The sequence below is a fragment of the Macaca mulatta genome, chromosome 3 (assembly GCF_049350105.2).
Source record: "Macaca mulatta isolate MMU2019108-1 chromosome 3, T2T-MMU8v2.0, whole genome shotgun sequence".
Taxonomy (NCBI): domain Eukaryota; kingdom Metazoa; phylum Chordata; class Mammalia; order Primates; family Cercopithecidae; genus Macaca; species Macaca mulatta.
In genome coordinates, this window is record NC_133408.1 from 112,709,519 (window position 1) to 112,730,340 (window position 20,822).

The window sequence follows — 20,822 nt, forward strand, 5'->3', positions numbered from 1 at the left end:
ACAACTATATTGTTTGTATTTTTTTCCTCTTGTATCACATTGTTAATTTCCAAATTTTTTTTAAGCAGGTAATAAAACAGTATGCCTAATATGATCACTTTTATTAAAAACATTTTTCTTGAGACACAGTCTTGCTCTGTCACCCAGTCTGGAATGCAATAGCGCGATCTCCACTGTCTGCAACCTCCACCTCTCGGGTTCAAGCAATTCTCCTGCCTCAGCCTCCCGAGTAGCTGGGACTACAGGTGCCTACCACCACACCCAGCTAATTTTGTATTTTTAGTAGAGACAGGGTTTTGCCATGTGGCCAGGCTAGTCTCAAACTCCTGATCTTAGGTGATCTGTCCATCTCAGCCTCCCAAAGTACTAGCATTATAGGTGTGAGCCATCACACCCAGTCACTTTTATTAAAAATTAATGTCCATGTGTATTTACTTGTATTGGGAATGGTCTGAAAGGACAGTCAATTCTGCTATAACATGTGCTTTGAGATTAAATTTGTTCCAACGTGATTAATATACTAGAAAATAATTTGAGCATACTACCTATGCTCATGTGTGATTTTTTTTTTTCAGTGAAAAAGAGTAGGTGAACTTTAAAAAACTGAACTGAAAAACTGAAAGGCGTAGGACGCACAAAATACACACATCGCTTATAATAGCACTCTCACTTCACCTATGTGTTGTGAGCCGTGACACTCACATGTCATATTACAACTTTCTTATTTCAGATAACCCATATTTCAACAAACTAAAGTAACTTACAGTTTGCAAATCTTCCAATGTCTAATTTCCAAACAAGTTTCAGGCCTTTTTCAAGGTAAAGCATCATATTTATTTTAGTATGTATGTATGTCTTAACCATATAACATGTGTGAAAGTGTGCTACCATTTTTATTTGGCTTTGATCTTTTTTTTTTTGTTGTTCCTTTTGAGTCGTTATGACGTTTTTGAGGATTTTACCCTAATCACATTTTTCTCATAAGTTCCGTGGTTTTTATTGCACAGTTTTGTACTGTATTGTGATTCTTAGGAATGGATATATCACATTATAGCAAAACTGACTATACATGTACCAAAATGTTAATAGTGTTTTGGGCAGTAATTTATTATTGCTTATCTATAGTTTCTATATTTTTCTAAAACAGTCGTTCATTGATACTTTAATTAGATCTATCTAAACATCTTTAAATGATAAAATGGCAGCTAAAGGATGATTACAGCTAGGGTAAAGGGCTGAGGCTATTCTGGCAAGCTCCACATATTCACTGGTAATGTAATAAATTAAGTGCCTTGTAATCTACTTAAAAGGTACAATCACTTAAGCTCTTTCTGTAAAACAGAAATAGGTCTCACAGCAACATCTTGGCACCTTCTTTAATCAGAAAGTTCCCATAAGTACTAACAAGAATCAAGAAGATGTGACTAACCAAGTTTCCATTAAACGATGTAGGTTATGTAATAAGCCAAATGCCCCTAAACTGGTTGTAAACATTCAGAAGTTATAATAGCATGAATCAGATACAGAAATATAAATAGGTAATAAGGAGCCAGATATTCAGGGGCTTACTGACTTTCAAGCTATTATTAAGTAGCTCGCCTATATCCTGTCCCTGCAGGAAATAAAGAGACTACAAACTTGAACACATTGTAAATTTCTAAATGAGGAGAAAAAAATGCTTTTCTATGTGATTTGATGCTTGAGTTTCTATCCAGTTTTTCAGAGTGAACTTGTACCTGCATTATCACTTTTTTCTTTCCATGTCACTGTTACGATTTTTTTCTCTTCTTTTTTAAGTAGTAACTTGCTCCACCTACAGTCAAACTGCACTGTATGACTTTGATTTGGGTATGAGTCCTCTTTTCCCTCCCCCACATGCCCTGTTTCTGGCCTAGCGCCCACTGAACTCTGTACTTGTTCTTGATCCTTGTATTTTTCTGTCTCTACACAGAATCGGCTGTTGAGTGTGCTCTCAATGGAGGGTTTTAGCTGTTCTCTGACAAAGAGCTGGTTCTGAGCTGCACATCTCGTCCTCTTTGTTCAGCCTCTGGCTTCAAGCATTGAATCCTAAATATTCTCCAGCTGGGAATCAGACAAGGGCAGAAATGAAGAACCCAGAAGCCCAGCAGGATGTTTCATTTTCCCAGGGATTTCGCATGTTGTTTTACACGATGAAACCCAATGAAACTTCATTTCAAACGTTAGAAGAGGTGCCTGATTATGTTAAAAAGGTGAGACTATATTGGAAGAGGTTACTCTTACTCTTGCTGCTTTCTTAATAAATGATAAGGTCAACTTCCTTAGGGTTTTGTTCACTTTCATTATTCAAATTATTAAATTCTAATAATAATTCAGTTTCTTAAAGGCATGAAGCAAAAGTAGAATTTCTACTTGAATTTCCTTACAATCCATAGCCATCTTCACCTGTAAATTCCCTCCCTCATCTTCACCTGTAAATTCCCTCCCTCCTTTGTATGTCACTCCAGAATATGATAAAAACAAAAGTTCAAAGTTTTCCTGGACTCCGTGGCATTGTAAATGTAGCTGTTGGAAGCTCAATGTCAAATAGTTACACCACATCAGTCAACTTTGTAACAATTTCATTTTTAAATCTTTAACTTGTCCACCCCTTCCAGGGAAACTATTTCCTCTTTCATTTGGTAGAATAGTTCTGCAGAATGAAGGATATGCAGCTTGACCAGGTCCAACTCTGACTTCCCTGGTTTGAATTTGAACCAAGTTTTCTTTGAAACTCTGAAGTACTCAGAGGCACATTTCACTTCTGGTTCCTGGCTATGACTGGAAGTGGAAATATCCAGAATTAGAACTTGAGTACTGAAGTTCCCCACCCTATCAGAGTTGTTCCTACAGCACTCACTGGTTCAAGGCAGAAATAGAAAAAAGAAAAAATGACATCACAGAATATGTTACTGAGAGTTCAGTTTAGAAAGCTTCAAAACTCATGATTACCTTCCAAATGAGTAAAATCCACACTTTTTCAAGATTAGATATTACGCTTTCTTTCTGATTTTTTTAAGTTAAAAAAGTGGCACTGATATCTTCATAAAGTATTATTGTTTATACTGCAACATCAAACCGAATTCAATGCTCCATCACCAATAGTGGAGCCTTCAAAAACATTTCTTATTACGTGAAACAAAAATCAAAACCAAGTGAATAAAATCTGAATCATGTTTTAAGAAAACATGCAAAATTACCATATTCTCTAAAATTCTAGGAAGAAAATTGTCTCTACCCTTTCAATTTCATCATTAGAAATAGTTCTGGTAATTCTAATATGAAAAATTAGAATTATGTGCATCTTTAAGGAAAGCCTCTTGAAGTGGATCTAAATTACATATGTAGAGATGATAGACTTCTAATTATTTACCTTATTCTCAATGTATTTTTTTAACCTCATTTGGAAGATGTTCCTCCTAATCTTATAATATTATAATTATCATGGCTATATCTATGATTACATTTCATATTCAAATTGGATGAGAGAATTTGAGCACATATTTAGCAAATGTCTAAAATAATTAGACTTCTTTACCACTGTGTGGGAAGTAATCCTCTAAAATGGGTGTCTACCATCTCCTACGGGGCTTCCCAAATCTGGGCATTTCAATTCTGAAGTGACTAATTAGGAAATGTAAAATAATTTCATATGGAACATAATCTCTTTTCTGCAATTTCCTTTCCAGGCAACTCCATTTTTCATTTCCTTGATGCTACTTGAACTTGTTGTCAGCTGGATTCACAAAGGGAAGTCACCGGGTCGCTTGGATGACGCTTTAACGTCAATCTCAGCTGGTGTTCTGTCTCGACTTCCAAGGTGAGTTAGATGGTTAACAACGCTGAGTAGAAAAACTGAAATTGCCTAAGTATGAGGGACAAAGGAACTCAATGCATGGGAGAATTAGTTTATTTCCACAAATATTCCCAAAGAATTCTGTTCATGTCATTATTTAAAATTTTGATATTTTGTTCTTCACTGATTTTTTGCACTCATTTTAAAAATCACCCTAAAGATTATTTATCTTGACTTTGTTGATACCCCTTTAAAATGAGTGCTTCATTTGCCTTATTGTGGTTCCAGCTCTGAGTTATGGTCTAGTTCTCTATTAAAACTGTGTTTTGTCTCTTTCAGCTTCAGAAAGAATAGCTCTCTGGGGTGTAGACATTCCCTAGAGCAGGTCACACAAATCTCTGAATAACTACAATGGTTTCCTAATTGGTGTCTGGCTCTAGTACAACCCCGTTTGCAGCCAAACATTTCCATAATATGAATCTAGTGAAAATCCTTCACTGGCTCCCTATTGCCTCAAGTATAAGGTACAAATCCCTGTCTTGAACTATAGAGAACACTGTTTCTCTGACTTTGCTTTTGGGTCCTCCACTCTCCTGTCTGTCATCTTTATCCCATCATGCTTTACTACTTGCCATTGTCCACATGCCACAGGCACTTCCCTCTGCCTAGAAAACCATCCAGGCCATTTCAGATTCATTTATTAGGTCTAAGCATAGATGTCACACTCTTCAACAAGCCTTATCTGTTCTCCAACCTTATGTTAGCCATTCCTACACTACAGTCCCATGGAATTGTGTGCTTATCCCAGATCTAGAATTATCACAAGACATGATGCTCACCTGTTTTTCTCTCAGCCCTTCCTGCTAGCTCGCACACAACTTGAGAGCAAGAGGTGTGTGTTCTTAATAGTTTTAGCTCCTGTGCCTGGAATGATCTCTGTTGCATGTAAAGTTACCCAAAAAGTAGTAATATTCCTGTAACATTATGTTGATGATAAAATTAGGTGATATTGGGACCCGATAATAGTAAGATATAAATGACCTACTGTTTGTTTAGAAAGAGTACATTATAATGTGTGAAGAGGAAAGACCAAAAAATGGAAGTCATCTTCAACACATGTGGGCTTACCAAAGAGGCAGAAGGTGAGCAAAGATTCCCTTAGACGTCTGTGCTTTGAGCTACTGATGAATGTTCTCATTCCAGCTTCCCACCCATTGCTTCTTGTCCTGTTTTAAGAGCTTTACTTCGGACTGGTGCTCATTGCTTTGGAATGTTTCTATTAACCGCCCAGTGGGAAACTAAGGTGGATTTTTAAAAAATAACATGAAAACTTTAAACATCTAAAAAAGGTGGAATAATTTCATATATTACGTAAAATAGTTTAAATAGAAAATAAACCTAAAAGTATTTTTTTTTTCAATAAGTGTTTGAGAAAAGTGCATTAGGTATATAGTAGAAGTAATCTTAATAATATTTACTCTGAAAAACTACTTGTAATTGTTGCATTTTGTAGTTGGAATCAGAGGAAGATAACGTCTCCAGAAATTTGCAGCTAATTCCCAGATTATCATGAATAAGAATTTACAAGTATAGATAATTTCCTTTATTATAATACATGTCCCCCTTAAGCAGAAATGAACAATAAATACATTCAACATGCCCAAGGGTATATAGCTTTAGATGCAGATTTAGTTATTTGAAAATACCCAGTTGGTTAATTTAGCTCATTCTCAGAAAGTTAAGTGTATAGGTTTATGGAAATCAGATTATTGATAAACTATAAAAGTCACCTGATAACTGAAAATTGCCCTGCATATACAATTACAGGTCATATATTTTACTGAATTGGAATGAATTTGTTAAGCATTTTGACAATGAATTTGACAGCAAATTGAATGAACTCTTCAGAATTATTTTTTTACTTTTTTTTTTTTTTTTTTTTTTTTTTTTTTTTTTTTTTTTTGAGACGGAGTCTGGCTCTGTCGCCGGGGCTGGAGCGCGGTGGCCGGATCTCAGCTCACTGCAAGCTCCGCCTCCCGGGTTTACGCCATTCTCCTGCCTCAGCCTCCTGTGTAGCTGGGACTACAGGCGCCCGCCACCTCGCCCGGCTAGTTTTTTGTATTTTTTTAGTAGAGACGGGGTTTCACCGTGTTCGCCAGGATGGTCTCGATCTCCTGACCTCGTGATCCGCCCGTCTCGGCCTCCCAAAGTGCTGGGATTACAGGCTTGAGCCACCGCGCCCGGCCTTTTTTACCTTTTAAAGTTTGATTTGGTTCCAAATTAAATTAGATTGTTCTCTTATCATAACATTGTAAGTACCAGAAATACAAACTGTATCCTCAATACAATATTTTTGCTCAGCAGTGTCATTTTAAAAAGGTACAGTTATAACAGGAAAATAAGAATGAAGGAGATATTTTTACAAACTATACACCCCCAAAAGCAGAGAGAAAGAGAGAGAGAGAGAGAAGGGGGGGGAGAGAGAGAGAGAGAGAGAGAGAGAGAGAGAGAGAGAGAGAGAGAGAGAGAGAGAGAGAGAGAGAGAGAGAAGGAAAAAAAGAAACCAAAACAAACCAGTCCTTCAGGGATAGAACATGCGGTTCTTTTCCTTCACCCACTACTCATAACAGTCCTTAAACTAACACAAACTGTTAACTCTGGTGCCCTTTGAGAGAAAGGTAAAAGGTTATGAACTTTAATTTGGAGAATATTTTTCTATAGTTATTTTAAATAAGAATAGCAAATTACACCTTTTTTCCTTGTAGATGTAAAGAAGAATTCTAAATTATGAAATGTGGATTTCTTTAAAGTGTTTCAAGGAATTTTCTCTTTTACAGCCTTGTCTGAAAGATCCCAGTAAAGCAAATTATCTGAAAATGAATTTTTTTTGTTTTGTTTTGTTGTATAGAACTATGGTGAAAATGTTTGTATTTTATTTGTTGCTATAAAAAAAATCCCAAATCCAGATATAAACAGAAAAGGAAAAGCAAGCCTGTGGATCCATTCCTCTCAATCCGCTTTCAGAAAAAAAAAGGAAGAATTTGACATCAGTTCTTAAAACAATATTTCAGTTGAAGCCACAGCGTCAAGGGGAATCCCTGTGCAAATCATTAACAGCTGAGGGTTAGATTAACACTGCAATGATTGTATCCTCTCCCAGGGACTAATTTCATTTTCTACACTAGCAACAGGGGCTTGCTACGTCCTTCAAATAGGTGATTTCAAGACAAATGGTAGTATGCCTTTTGCTAATACGTTTGTGAAGAATTATGCTTTGGATAATAATTCCAAATAAGCATGTGGCCTCTGACAAAAGAAGTGGAAATCAAAGCGAACACGTTTTTCCACTTCGTCATTCACGTAATAGAAATGTTGTGTGCAGACTTTGAAGAAAAACGATGTGTTTTTTTTGAGGGTCTTAATTTCAGGATTACATAAAATTTCAGGTACCTTAAAGATTAATAGTGTGCTTACCATGGTGATAGAAAAGACACATGCTACCTCTTTCAAGTCTTTATGTCAAGGAAAATATTAACAATGGAGAAGATTATATCTTGTTTACAAGTCTGTTGGACAGACCATGGTCTGTAATAAAAGTCCATCTGTCCTAAGAAACAGATTCTGGGCAGGCTTGCATCTGTTTTGCTCTTCTGAAATACAGTAGACAGCCTATCATCCAGTAGGCAGCCTTCCTAATCAGATACTAGTCTTAGTTATAAAAAGATATGTCTATGTATTCTAGATAAACACAGTGTATCATGCAAATAATCTGCCTTTCTAACAATTAATCGCATATGTGACTGTAAAAAAATTAAACTTTATTTAACAAAGTATTTACAAAATCTATTGTTTAAGCAAACGTATCTAAAACTTGTGAAATATCCTGCTACTGACTTAAATGTTAATGAGTGAAAAATAATCACATTTTTTTTTCCTGCTTGTTTAAGCAGAACTCAATTTCCAATCCTTCATTAGAAAACCGGGACTTCAATTTGTTACTTCCTTCCAATGTTTCTACTTCCATAAATTGCATCCTCCCCAGAGAAGTTTTATTCCTGATATAAATATCTACAGTATGTTTGTTTTTAATGGGTTCATTTATTCTGTTGAAACAGCAGATTATAAATCAAATTGCAATAGGTTAGAGGGATAATTTAAGTAGGTAAATTTTCAAATAAAGTTGGGGACACTCCACTTTTAATACATATGGGTCACTGCCAATTTTTACTATGGAGCTAGCTCCACAATGTTCAACCATATATATGCATACTTTTACTGGCCATGCCTGCCATGGAATTTTCCATTCCTGACAAGAAAGTTTCAATTCATCAAAAAAAAAAAAAAAATTAAAAAGGAGGAAATTAAACCTTTTAAAAATATTTTTGACTCTTTGGGATGGGGCCAGAGAATATAGAAAAATTGTATACTGGGTTTTTATACTAGGGGCTTTAACATGAGAGGCTAAATGTTGCCTTGGCAAATCAGACCTAACAAATGAATGTATATAATTTTGGATGATGACTTTAATAAGCAGCAATTCATTGTCCAAAATAAGAGATAAATGAATCTATGTAATGTTAATAATAATGCTTTATTATTAATACTAAAGTTTGTTAACTTAGAAATAATTATTAAAAATCCCCATGTAAGGAAAATAGATTTTAAAAATTTGTTGGTTTGTTAATTATATTTGAGAGAATGTCTCATTTCCTCTTAACATTTGCATTAAAAAATGAATAAATAGACTTTGCCTTTGTTATAAATTGCATAACTTCACAAACTGCTATTAGATGAAACTTCCCTAGTGAATGCAAGGTTCACTGCTTATTAGTCTGGACTTGTGTGTTTATTCAATCGAGTAATACATTTCCTGCAAAGTAAAGAATGTGGCAAATTCATTTCTTCCAAATCTATCACATTGTGTTTTTAAAGGTTTATGGTTTTATGGTTTCTGTTATGAAGAAATTAAATTAAGTGATTGTTTTATGAACATAATACCATTTAACAATAAGAATTAGTAGTACAGATTTTATTTGTTTGCAGACGGTAAAGGTAATATTATCTATCTTATTATGACCAAGCAAAAATCAATATTCCACTAGATGGAGCAAAAGTGGCAGTAGCTTTACAGACAGGCAGTGCAAACTCCCGGATTCAGTTGAAGAGATTTTGAAGTAAATAAATAACAACATTTCGCAGAAAAATCTCTCTCACTCTCTCTACATAAATGTATATATGTGTGTGTGATCCAATATATATACATATATATATGATCCAACATATATACATATATATGATCTAATATATACATATATATGATCCTATAGATATACACACATATATATGATCCAAAATATATACACACACACAAACACATATATATATGATCCAATACATTAATTTATTTGTAACTTCTTGGAGTTTTAAGGATATTTGTAATAATCTTGTTTAAATATTCATTTATTTTCCGGCTCATAAAACAAGAGTATTCAAAATAAAAATATCTATTTTTTTTTAAGTTTTGTATAATCTGGCCAAATCAGAACACTCAGCTATAATGACAGTTATGGAATAATATAAATTGGCAGATTCGTATGAGTATAGTACATAAGTCTACTTATTCTGAAACTTGCTCTGTTATTTTAGGAGGTTGCCGTGAGAGCATTACTTCAAATGTCACTTACTTTCTTAATGACAACAACCTGAGAGTCATTTTAGGGCTCATTCAGCCTAATTATCTCATGCCTTAAATTATCCTTAGATACTGAACGGGTGAACGTCATGACCACTCTCACACTTCTATTCTTGGTGATGGGTAGACTCAGATGGAGATGACTTTGAAAACTTATTTGTTTCTAATTCTCAATCCCCAAATAACATTTATTTCTGATTTATTGATTATTTTTTAATATTAGCATTAAAACTGAATTTTATTTTGTAAAAAATGGGGATTAATACTAAATAGTAATTTAGTAACTTAGCAGCTTTTTTATAGTAACTGAACATTGACAAATTTCTAGTGATGAGAGAAAAATGTTTTGTAAAACACACAGAAAATCAGATCACTAGTTAGAGAAATAAGCTACTTTTCATTTGCTGAAACATATACTTCAGACCCAAGAGAAAACTGCTGTTTGGGGGAATTCATGAAGAAAATAGGACAATGGAAGGAAAGCCTCTCTATACGCAGGTTGCTAATTAGAGGATTCTAATGTCTCTTTACATTTAGATCACTTTCCTGGTCTTACATTCAAACTTAAGGCATAAAAGTGATCTAGTATTTGGGAATTCCAAGCCCCTGTGCTACCCAATATTCCATCTTCATGTGATAAAGTAAGCTTACTATATATGTACATATTATATATGCCTCTTCCCGCAGGATGGAGTTTAGAGAGTTTAAATTCCAGGATGCAGAGTCATGTGCTGAGATTGCAGGGTGGAAGGGGTAAGGGGGATTGAGGAGAGAAAGAGGAAGGAACTTTGGTTTATGATTCAAGGTCTGGTGGGAACATTTTTGAAAATGTAGGTGTTATTTTCTGCAATCCAGGGCTTTCCAGAGCTTGAGAATCATTTCCCAGCTGTATTGCTTAGGTGAATTACTTTTAGTTGTGGGCACTCCATGGCTATTCTTTCATATATGTAATAAAAGAATATCAAATTAATTTTGCTGATAGAAAGCAGGGAATATAACTCTCACAGCTTCTCCCCTCCTTCTTCGTGTCTTAAGGGAAGTTAGGCTTCATGCTAATGTGTGTGGGATGTGGTGGGGGGAAGACTTGACTGTAGTATGTCAAGCATATTTCAGCTCGATTTGTGTCAACCCTAATAAGTCAGTTGATGGAGTAATAAATTGGGTGTCTGCTCAAGACCTGGCACCTGTAGAGGAAATAGAAAAGTATTTCAATTTCAGGCAGGTTTTTAAAAATTTTTATTTATTGATTGATTTAATTGTATTTATTTATTTATTTATTTTAACAAATGGAAGTTTTTCAAGGACCTTCAGTCTTATTGAGATCTTGGTATCTTAATGCCTATTTTCGTTTTCACTGGAGCTGACAAGAAAGATAGTATTGTTTTTTAAAAGGTATTAAATTGAGGGAACATTTATAAGGCTGGTGGCATTTGCCCTGTTTAATAGTGTGTTCTTGCGTCTTGTACTGTGCCTGGCACTTAGTAGGCTCTTCATATGAATTCACTGAATGATTGCCTGAATCCATGGAGGAATCTGCCTTGATACCGTGTGCTAATACTTAAGCCATTCAGCTATAGATGATTTCAACTTTCTACTACATTTTGTTTTAATCTATTTTTCTGGATCAGTTGTCTTAAGGCAGAGGTTATCAACTGGGGAAATTTTTACTCCCCAGGAAACACTTGGAAATATCTGGAGACATTTTTGTAATCATAGCTGGGGTGAGAAGGAGGGGTCCTAAATCTAGGTGCTAAAGAACAGCAATGCTGGAATACATTCAATGATGCACACGAAAGGCCTTCGAAACAGAAAAGTATTTGGCCCAAATGGCAGTAGTGTTAAAGTTAAGAATTCCTGTTTTAGAGAAATTGTTATATTGAAGCATATAAAACTGATATTGTCATTTTTAACCTAAAACTTGAATTTTATATGGGTAACCCCTACTAATAAACAATAGTGAGCAATTTTAAGATTTCATAGTTTCAGTAAACTTTTGCACCAAACAACCTCTTCCAACAAAGAACTATCCTGTCCAATTGTCAACAGTGGCACTGTTGTGAAGCCCTCATCTAAATATATAAAAGTAACCAACCAAGCTAACAAGATTTACAGTATAATTTGTTCTACCCCCTACTTTGACTAACATACCTTCATAAAAACTTGGAAGGCAGGTTTTAAATGAAGGCCCACAAGCAGTCTCAGGGCCACTGCAGCAGTGGTTTCTGGAGTACTCAGAGTATCACTCAGATTGACATTGTAGTAGGGGTACAGGATGAGCAATTCCTTTGGGTCAAGGACTTGAACACAGGGACAAAACTGCTTCTTCCAACCATGTAATCTCAAATTGGAAATTGAGTTTTTTAATGTGTGGTGATGTGTACTCTTGTTCAAAATTGTAAGCATTTGGCATTTCTCTGAGTTATGTACATTAATGCTGTTATAAGATAGCCTAGTGTTTTACAGATTAAATAATAATACTTTAAAATATTAAAGTATAAGAGGTTGTTTTAAAGTTATTAAATCACTGTTAAAGTCATATCATAATTAAATTCAAGAATAAAATTAAAGGGCTGGATCTTTAAAAGAACCAGTAAAATGCTAATTTGCAGAAACTGACTCTGTAAAGGGAAATACTGTAAAAATAAAAAATTTTAGTAGTATAATAATCTGCACCACTTCTTCCACTTTTATCTAAAATTAGAATATTTAAGAAGTTTCTCAGAATTTTCAGCACCAAACTTGTTGATGACTTATAAATATATCTTTATTAACCAGAATAATTCTTTTTATATTTAAAAATAAACATAGAAGAAAAAGTCAACTCAATCAAATTGATAAAAGAGACAAAACAAATAATCTAGAAGCTAATCTTAAATTTGATCACATAAAACTTGAAAGAAAAAATAATATACTTTCTAAAATTAAAGTATATTTTGTAGGTTTTTAAAAGTTACTGAAAATAAGAATTTGCAGAAGTTTGATAAATAGGTGGCAAGATATAGTCTAGTGTCTGAGTTTTAGAAACAATTGTTTATTTTAATTAGGTTTGTATACCTTACATCTAAGGAAATTTTTTTCCTAATATTTTGAAAAGCCTAGTTTATATTCCCTTTATAAAGCATTCTTAATATATACTTCAGTAAAATTTAGAAATGACAATCATAGAAATTAAGTTGTAGTCTTGTCATATTTATGTTGCATGGGCTCAATGAAAAATATTTTAAGAGACATGAAAAAATGGCCTTTTAAATTTCATGAAGTTGAGAGCACAAACAGCTGGCATCCATGATGCCTATGAAATAAAATAAAGCTTCCTGGGAATGATTTTGATACTAAGGAATTTGAGCCTTTAAAAAGAATGACAGAGAAGAAACAAAGTAGAAGAAAGAGTTTCATTTTTTCATATGAAGACGTTAATTTTAAATGTTATCTAAAACATTTTAGCATAATTTTATTTCTAAAATGTTATATAATCACTGATTGTGAATTTTATCTTCCAGTCTATTTTTCAGGAGCATTGAACTGACCAGTTATATTTACATCTGGGAGAAGTACAGGCTGTTCAGTTTGCCTTGGGATTCTCCATGGACTTGGTATTTAACCTTCTTCGGAGTTGACTTTGGCTACTACTGGTTCCATCGTATGGCCCATGGTAAGCTGCGAATGAGGACTTTTTGTTAACTTAGGTTGAACTGTGTTTGGTACATAGTATATATTCAGTAAATAATTATTGAATAGATAAATACAGGAATAAAATAGGGTGTTTTATTGGATATAAAAGTTAATAATGAAGGTTTACTTTGCAATTTAAGTGGAGAAAATCTGAAGCCATATTTTAAAAGGATATGAAATTATTGCAAGTACATTTTTTTCACTTCTTTCTAATTTTAAAAAAGATTAGAAAGTGATGGCTATAGCATTGCTTTTTAAATCATTTACCGTTTGGTTTTTAATGAAAATTTTCATTGTTATGGGGGTATTTATTAGTCAGAACCCAAACAAGTTCCTAACATTTGGCTGTTAGGATAAAAGGTTTTTTTGTTTGTTTGTGTTTAATTTTTTTATTTCAATAGGTTTTGGGGGAGCAGGTGGTGTTTGGTTATGTGAATAAGTTCTTTAGTTTTGATTTCTGAGATTCTGGTGCACCCATCACTCGAGCAGTGTACCCTGTACCCAATGTGTAATCTTTTATCCCTTGCCACCCCCACCCTCTCCCCTGAGTCCCTAAAGTCCAATGTATCGTTCTCATGCCTTTGTGTCCTCTTAGCTTAGATCCCACATATGAATGAGAACATATGATGTTTGCTTTTCCATTCCTGAGTCACTTCACTTAGAATAATAGTCTCCAGTTCCATCTGGGTTGCTGAAAATGCCATTATTTCATTCCTTTTTATGGCTGAGTAGTATTCGATGCTAAATATATGTCACATTTTCTTATCTGCTCATTTCTTGATGGGCATTTGGGCTGGTTTCATATTTTTGCAGTGAAAAGGGAACCCTTTTACACTGTTGGTAGGAAGGATAAACTAGTACAACCTCTATGGAAAACAGTGTGGAGATTCCTTAAAGAAGGAAAGGTAGATCCACTACTGTTTGATCTGTAATTGATCCAGTAATTCCAGTGGATTTGCTGGATCAAATGGTGGATCTACTTTTCCTTCTCTACCCAGAGGAAAATGAATCATTATATGAAAAAGATACTTGCACATGCATGTTTATAGCAGTATTGCATTTTAATATATTGCCTTCCATTATTGTTATTATCACATGCTTGGTAGAGTCTAAAAATGTACACAATATCAAACTTCACAGCCCAATTATTGAGGGTCATTCAGGACTCTGTAACAGAATGGAATTTTAAGTAATGTATTCTACTATAGTAAGCTTAATTCAATTTGTTGGCAGTACTTCCACATTACAAATGAAAATGCAATCAGCTAGGCCCTGACCATATGCACTTTTCTGTTACCATAGTTTTGCAAAATGTCTCATCTGCAAAAGCCCTCTTACTGCACTGGTTCACTGAATTTGCTTTTTGGGATTCTTGGCTGCACTTCCAAAGAAATATTTTGTTATAGAAAGGGAAATGGAAGAATGAGGAACAAATCTAGATCTGAACCTCTGTAGGGATATGTAGGGGCTGAGAAATAGTTGTAGAGCTAAGGTGAGCAAGTGGTCTCTGAGGAGAAAAAAGCATGCCAAAGTATTTCTGAAGGGAAGAGCGGGAAAGTACTAATCTTGAAAAACTACTGAAGAGCAGAACTCAGGATTTCAGTGGGTGGTTGGTTGAGTGGGTGGGGAGGAAGGAAGGAAGAGGAAGGAACCTGGAATAATAATAATAAATAGATGGCAGATGGACGGAAGAGACCAGAGATCAGGGTGAATAACTGAGTTATCTGTGTAGGAGTAAGTGTGACCAAATATCCTTCCCAAGCAAGGATGAAGGAATTAGGAGTAGCATGGATTTGTGTTATGCTCAAGGCTGTTGAACTTTAAATATAGCATTGTTTATGTTAACCACCTTAAGCATGTGCATTTAATGAAACTCTATGAAGGCTTAATTTATTAGAACAATTTGAAGTGAATATATAAATTAGAAAAAGTCATTAATTTTGTGTGTGATAACATTTGTCTTTGACACATAATAGGTCAGTTCCTGACACTATTTCCTCATATATAAATGCAAAGGCTACTCCAAAATCAAACATGATTAAGAATAAATATGGTTTATGTAATAACATATTTGTGTTTTATTTCAAATGAGTAGTTTTTTTCCTAAAATGAACTAATTGGCAATCTTCCTCATTTTCTATGCAACAAAGGAGTGTTCCAGAAAGCATTTATATTGTACTATATTACATATTTTCGAGAACCTTCCTCATGCCACACTGCCCAGCACGGATGTGTTTATTTGGGAAATCTGCAAATTTGTTTACTCCTTGAAAGCCCACTATAACAGGAAACAAAGAACCAACAAAATATTACCAATATAAAACTCTTAAAAACGTTGATTATAAGTGTTCTCAGTTGGGAAGAGTAATAAAGTAAAATAACATATTAAAAATGTGGCATCAAGGCTGTTTAAAGTATGCTTCTCATTAGAAATTTTGAACTGAATCCAGTAAAAAAGGCAGGCATTAAAAAAATTTTGAAAACCTTCTGGAAAAACATTCACAACCTTCAGGCTATGCAGCCAAACCGTAAGTTCAAAGACTTTTGACTTGTAATGGAAAGCTAGTAGGAAAAAAGTAATTTATTTAAATGTATCAACCTTCAATATAATGCTTAAATTTTAAATTTTATAAATAATATTGTAAAATATTAAAATGGGTTTTTAGAAATCAAGACACACACAGGACTAAAAAACTTCCATATAATATCCAATTTCTTGACCCTCTTGGAATACTGTCCAAATTGAATAACTGGTCAAATTTATTTAACTGAAAAGTTTCAATAATTCCAAAATACATATGTCATCTTAAAATATAGTAAGATAAAAATAAAATCCTACTTTTTCTATTCAATGTATTACTTTCTTTTCACTACTTCAGAATGATATAGCAAAAACATATTTCACATTTGTTAGTATGTTAAATGCTGTGAGTTTTGAAGAAACAATATATTATGTATTTAAAATTTTGTCTTTACATGTATTTAAATTGCTTCCTTAGGATTCCAAATCATTGCTGGATTTGTTGTTGTTGTCATTTGTTTCTATTGCATATATGCTGCATTTTCTCAGTTATGGGACAATTAGCAGAAAACAGTTTATTCTCAACATTTGAATTCCATCTCTATCACTATGCCAAGATATTGAAGTTCTGTATGCTCTTTATATATTTTTTTCTTCCTCTGGAATGAAAAATAAATTGCTAATTATGGTCAAATTACACAAAGCAAGGGCAATACAATAGTTCTATTATAGACAGCTTTGATGATTTTAGAAAAATATATAGAAGGATAAATAGTTCTTAAATTTAAAAAGTAACTTTGTGCATTCTTTTCCTCCACATAAAAATAGTGCATTAGGCTGGGCGCAGTGGCTCACGCCTGTAATCCCAGCACTTTGGGAGGCCGAGGCTGGCGGATCACAAGGTCAGGAGTTCGAGACCAGCTTGACCAACATGGTGAAACCCCGTCTCTATTAAAAATACAAAAATTAGCAGGTGTGGTGGTGCATGCCTGTAATCCCAGCTACTCAGGAGGCTGAGGCAGGAGAATTGCTTGAACCCGGGAGGCGGATGTTACAGTAAGCCAATACCATGCCATTGCCATCCAGCCTGGGGTGACAGAGCGAGACTCTGTCTCAAAAAATAAAAAATAAAAAATAAAAAATAAGTATATTATTTTTCTTTGTACATTTTATTAGTTACACTAAACATGTAAGAAAACAGGTAAAGATTTTCAAGGAAGCAGTTTTAAAAGCTGATAATTACTGCTTGGGAGGAACAAGAATGAGGCCTTCAGGGTCCTGATAATAAACTCTGTCTTGCCTTGGGAGGTGTTTACATGAGTTCTTATATTTGTAAAAATTCATTGAGTTAGTTGTACACTTAAAATTTATACTTTTTCTCTATACATACTTTTATAGAAAGTTAAATTCATAAATAATGTCACCGATGTAATTTCTTGGTTTATAGTTCTAAGGCAGAATGCTACAGTGTATAACCAAATTTAGAAAAACAATACAAGAGGTTATGATTTGTGACTCTATGTATAAATACATGATTTTATACTATTTTCAACTGTATCAGTGTCAACCAAGTATGGGGAAGTGCCAGCATGCCAGTTATTAATTTATGGCCTCTCTTCAAATCTATTCTTCTTTGCCCTTCCTTGTATTGTCAGAGCTGCATGCTGTAGACATTTCTCTTTTCCCAGCTGACTTGATGTTAGACTTTGCCAATTTAAGGGGCTGGAGGGACACTGCAAAGGCGGAACATGAGAAAGGGACCTTGCCTCCATTTACCAGCATGCTCTTTTGTATCTGGCACTTACAGGTTTGGTATGTGAGGGATGTGGTACACTTCACCTCTTGCTCAGCTGTAGCCTACACACTCTGGCAAGATTCTCTGCCATTCAGGGGGCCGCACCAAAAAAACTAGCTGTAGCTCATACACTCTGGGACCTATATACTCTATTTAGTAAATTTCTCTGTCGCCAACAGAGTTCCAGTCGTAGCCACAACCTCTCCAGAGATGTCTGAGTCTTAGACTTGGGGGTGGTGTGATTGTGTGAGTACATGAGTTGGACTCTTCTAAAGGTATAAGTACCTCCTCGATTCTCTCTCCCTCAGCTGTATAGGCAGTAGCTACATTCTTTGGCTGCTACTTCTGTAACATTGAATTCCTCCCTCCTTACCTCTTTAGTAGTTAAATTCCTCTTTACCCATTAATAATTCTTTATATTAACTTTTCCTTATTCAAGTTACTAATGTAGTTTCTGTCTCCTGATTGGACCCTGACTGAAATAGGCAGCCTCCTCATATATTACATAGAATAACAAATTAGAGTTTTCATATGAAGAAAGCTCAACATCACTAATCATTACAGAAATGAAAATCAAAACCACAGTAAGATACCATCTTACACTAGTCAGAATGACTATTATTAAAAAGTCAAAAAATAACAGATGTTGGTGAGGTAGCAGAAAAAAAGGAATGCTTATACACTGTTGGTGGGAGTGCAAGTCAGTTCACATTGTGTAAAGCAGTTTGACAATTCCTCAAATAACTTAGAATTACCATTTGACACAGAAATCCAGTTATTGAGTATATACCCAAAGGAATATAAATTGTTCTATTATAAAGACACATGCATGTGTATGCTCAATGCAGCACTATTCACAATAGCAAAGACATGGAATAAATATAAATACCAACCAATGGTAGACCAGATAAAGAAAATGTGGTATATATACACTATGGAATACTATGCAGCCATAAAAAAGAAAGAGATCATGTCCTTTGCAGCAACATAGATAGAGTTGGAGAACATTATCCTAAGCAAACTAAGGAAGAGAAAACCACATACCACATGTTCTCACTTATAAGTGGGAGCTAAACAATGAGAACACAGGGATGCTAGGAGAGGAGCACAGACACTGCAGCCAACTTGAGTATGGAGGGTGAGAGAAGGGAGAAAATCAGAAGAAAGTACCTATCAGGTACTATGCTTATTACCCAGGGGATGAAATTATCTGTACACCAAACCTCATGACACACAGTTTACATAGAACAAACCTGCACATGTGCCCCTGAATCTAAAAGTTAAAAAAAATTAAAAATAAAATTAATAATAATCAAAAATTAAAATATAGAATTTATCCAGTTGCACCTTTTACTATTATATTTCATTCTGAGGCACTGATTATACATTAAGGTTACAAAATTTAGTTTAGTCCTGAAAGCGGGATCATTATCTAAAATTATTGTAATAAGCAATCCGTACTATCCCCTCAAACCGTTAACTTTTTCCCTCAGCAAAAACGTTGCTTAATTCATTTTAAAATTCATCTCATTCTGTATGCAAACAAGGTAGTGTTCACAATTTTTGTGTAGTTACAAATATTTATTCCCACAACTTCATTTTGATTAAGTGAGCTCCTATATATGACTCTTAAAAGTTATTCATTCCTTTCTGGCTTTCTTTTAGAAGCTGAAGTTAGATTATCCTAATTTCAATCATAGTTTAAACAAAGGAAATAAACAGATGTATTGCTGAGAAATTATTTTAACTTGTGAAGGTGCCAGGATTGTGGTCTGCATTGATGAATAGATTACTTACATTCTTCTGTACTTGTTTTTTGATATCAGAATATACCTAAGATTTTTGTAACTCTTTACTATACGTTATGACTCATTCTTTATTTTAAAAATACACTATGACAGGTAATGCTGGCTCATACCTGTAATCGTAGCACTCTCAGTGCCTATGGAGACCAAGGCAGGAGGATAGTTTGAGGCTAGGAGTTTCAAGACCAACTTGGACAACATGGAGAGACCTTTTCTTTACAAAATATCGAACAATTAGCTGGGTGTGGTAGCACATGCCTATAATCCTAGCTGCTCAGAAGGCTGAGGCAGTAAGATCACCTGAGCCCAGGAATTTTAGGCTCCAGTGAGCTATGATTGTGCCACTGTACTCCAGCCTGGGTGTCAGTGTGAGACCCTGTCTGTAAATATAATAATATATACTACTAATAATACATTGTGATTGTATTCTTAGTGGATCACTTAGGGTAAGCTCTACCTTGTATTTGCCTGAGTTACTACCATTTTTCTTGTCTTCCCTCATGATCCCTTACTTTTCCTCAGTCCTTGAAGTGTGATTATTTAGCACCTCTACGAGAGAAGCCTTGGAGTTCCCACCAACAACTTTCCTATGCCTTTTAGTCTCTTATCATTAGTTTCAACCAAAAACATGGCACCTATGTTAACCATTTTCCTCTGAGTTTATTTCAGTGACAAGAGCCATCCCATGTCGAATGTTAAACATTTGTCCATCGAAGCACTTAAAATATGTATGAACTGAAAGGTCACCATTATTTCCCCTCGAAATGCCTGATTTGAGGGGGTCTTTCTCAGAGAAATAGCATATTCTTATCACTAGCAACTGCAGTCATTTTGAAAGACACAGACTAACTTTCCTTTGGTGTTCTGAGATTCCATATGTAGATAATGTATAGAAAGTACATTTGTTTTTTTTTTTTTTTTTTTTTTTTTTTTTTTTTTTTGAGACAGAGTCTTGCTCTGCCGCCCAGGCTGGAGTGCAGTGGCCAGATCTCAGCTCACTGCAAGCTCCGCCTCCCGGGTTTACGCCATTCTCCTGCCTCAGCCTCCCCAGTAGCTGGGACTACAGGCGCCCGCCACCTCGCCCGGCTAGTTTTTTGTATTTTTTAGTAGAGACGGGGTTTCACCATGTTAGCCAGGATGGTCTCGATCTCCCGACCTCGTGATCCGCCCGTCTCGGCCTCCCAAAGTGCTGGGATTACAGGCTTGAGCCACCGCGCCCGGCCCTAGAAAGTACATTTGAAACAAAGATTATGGCTATTACCAAGGGATTGTAAGCATAAATTCATTGAGTTATTAAACAGGGAAGTCATAAACAAAAATAAAATATAGGGATGTCAGGAATCTCCATTAGTCTATTTTTGAACATTGATTGTAAAGTATAGAAATATTTCCAAGAATAATTAGGAGAACCGAGGATGGCTGTGCAATATTCTCCAGAAATTTAATTAAAAGCTGTGAAATGAGTAATCAAAATTAAATTGGAAGGCATAAATGGAGTAAAGATTATAAACTTTAACTTACTT

The 20,822-nt window shown here is 34.8% G+C and overlaps 1 protein-coding gene across 6 annotated transcripts in view; it reads left to right on the top strand.

The window, feature by feature from the left end:
• Window positions 1-1,909: 1,909 nt before the first annotated feature.
• Window positions 1,910-20,822, top strand: part of AGMO (alkylglycerol monooxygenase) — a 348,253-nt gene continuing 329,340 nt past the window's right edge. For 4 of the 6 annotated variants that reach the window (XM_001105641.5, XM_028845993.2, XM_028845994.2 and 1 more), the window contains exons 1-3: window positions 1,910-2,231; window positions 3,708-3,838; window positions 13,007-13,158. In XM_001105641.5, the coding sequence (XP_001105641.2) occupies window positions 2,106-2,231; window positions 3,708-3,838; window positions 13,007-13,158 (409 nt within the window). In that variant the 5' untranslated portion in view covers window positions 1,910-2,105. The remainder of the gene's footprint in view (window positions 2,232-3,707; window positions 3,839-13,006; window positions 13,159-20,822) is intronic. The other 2 variants (XM_077997000.1, XM_077996998.1) reach the window with 1 other exon arrangement.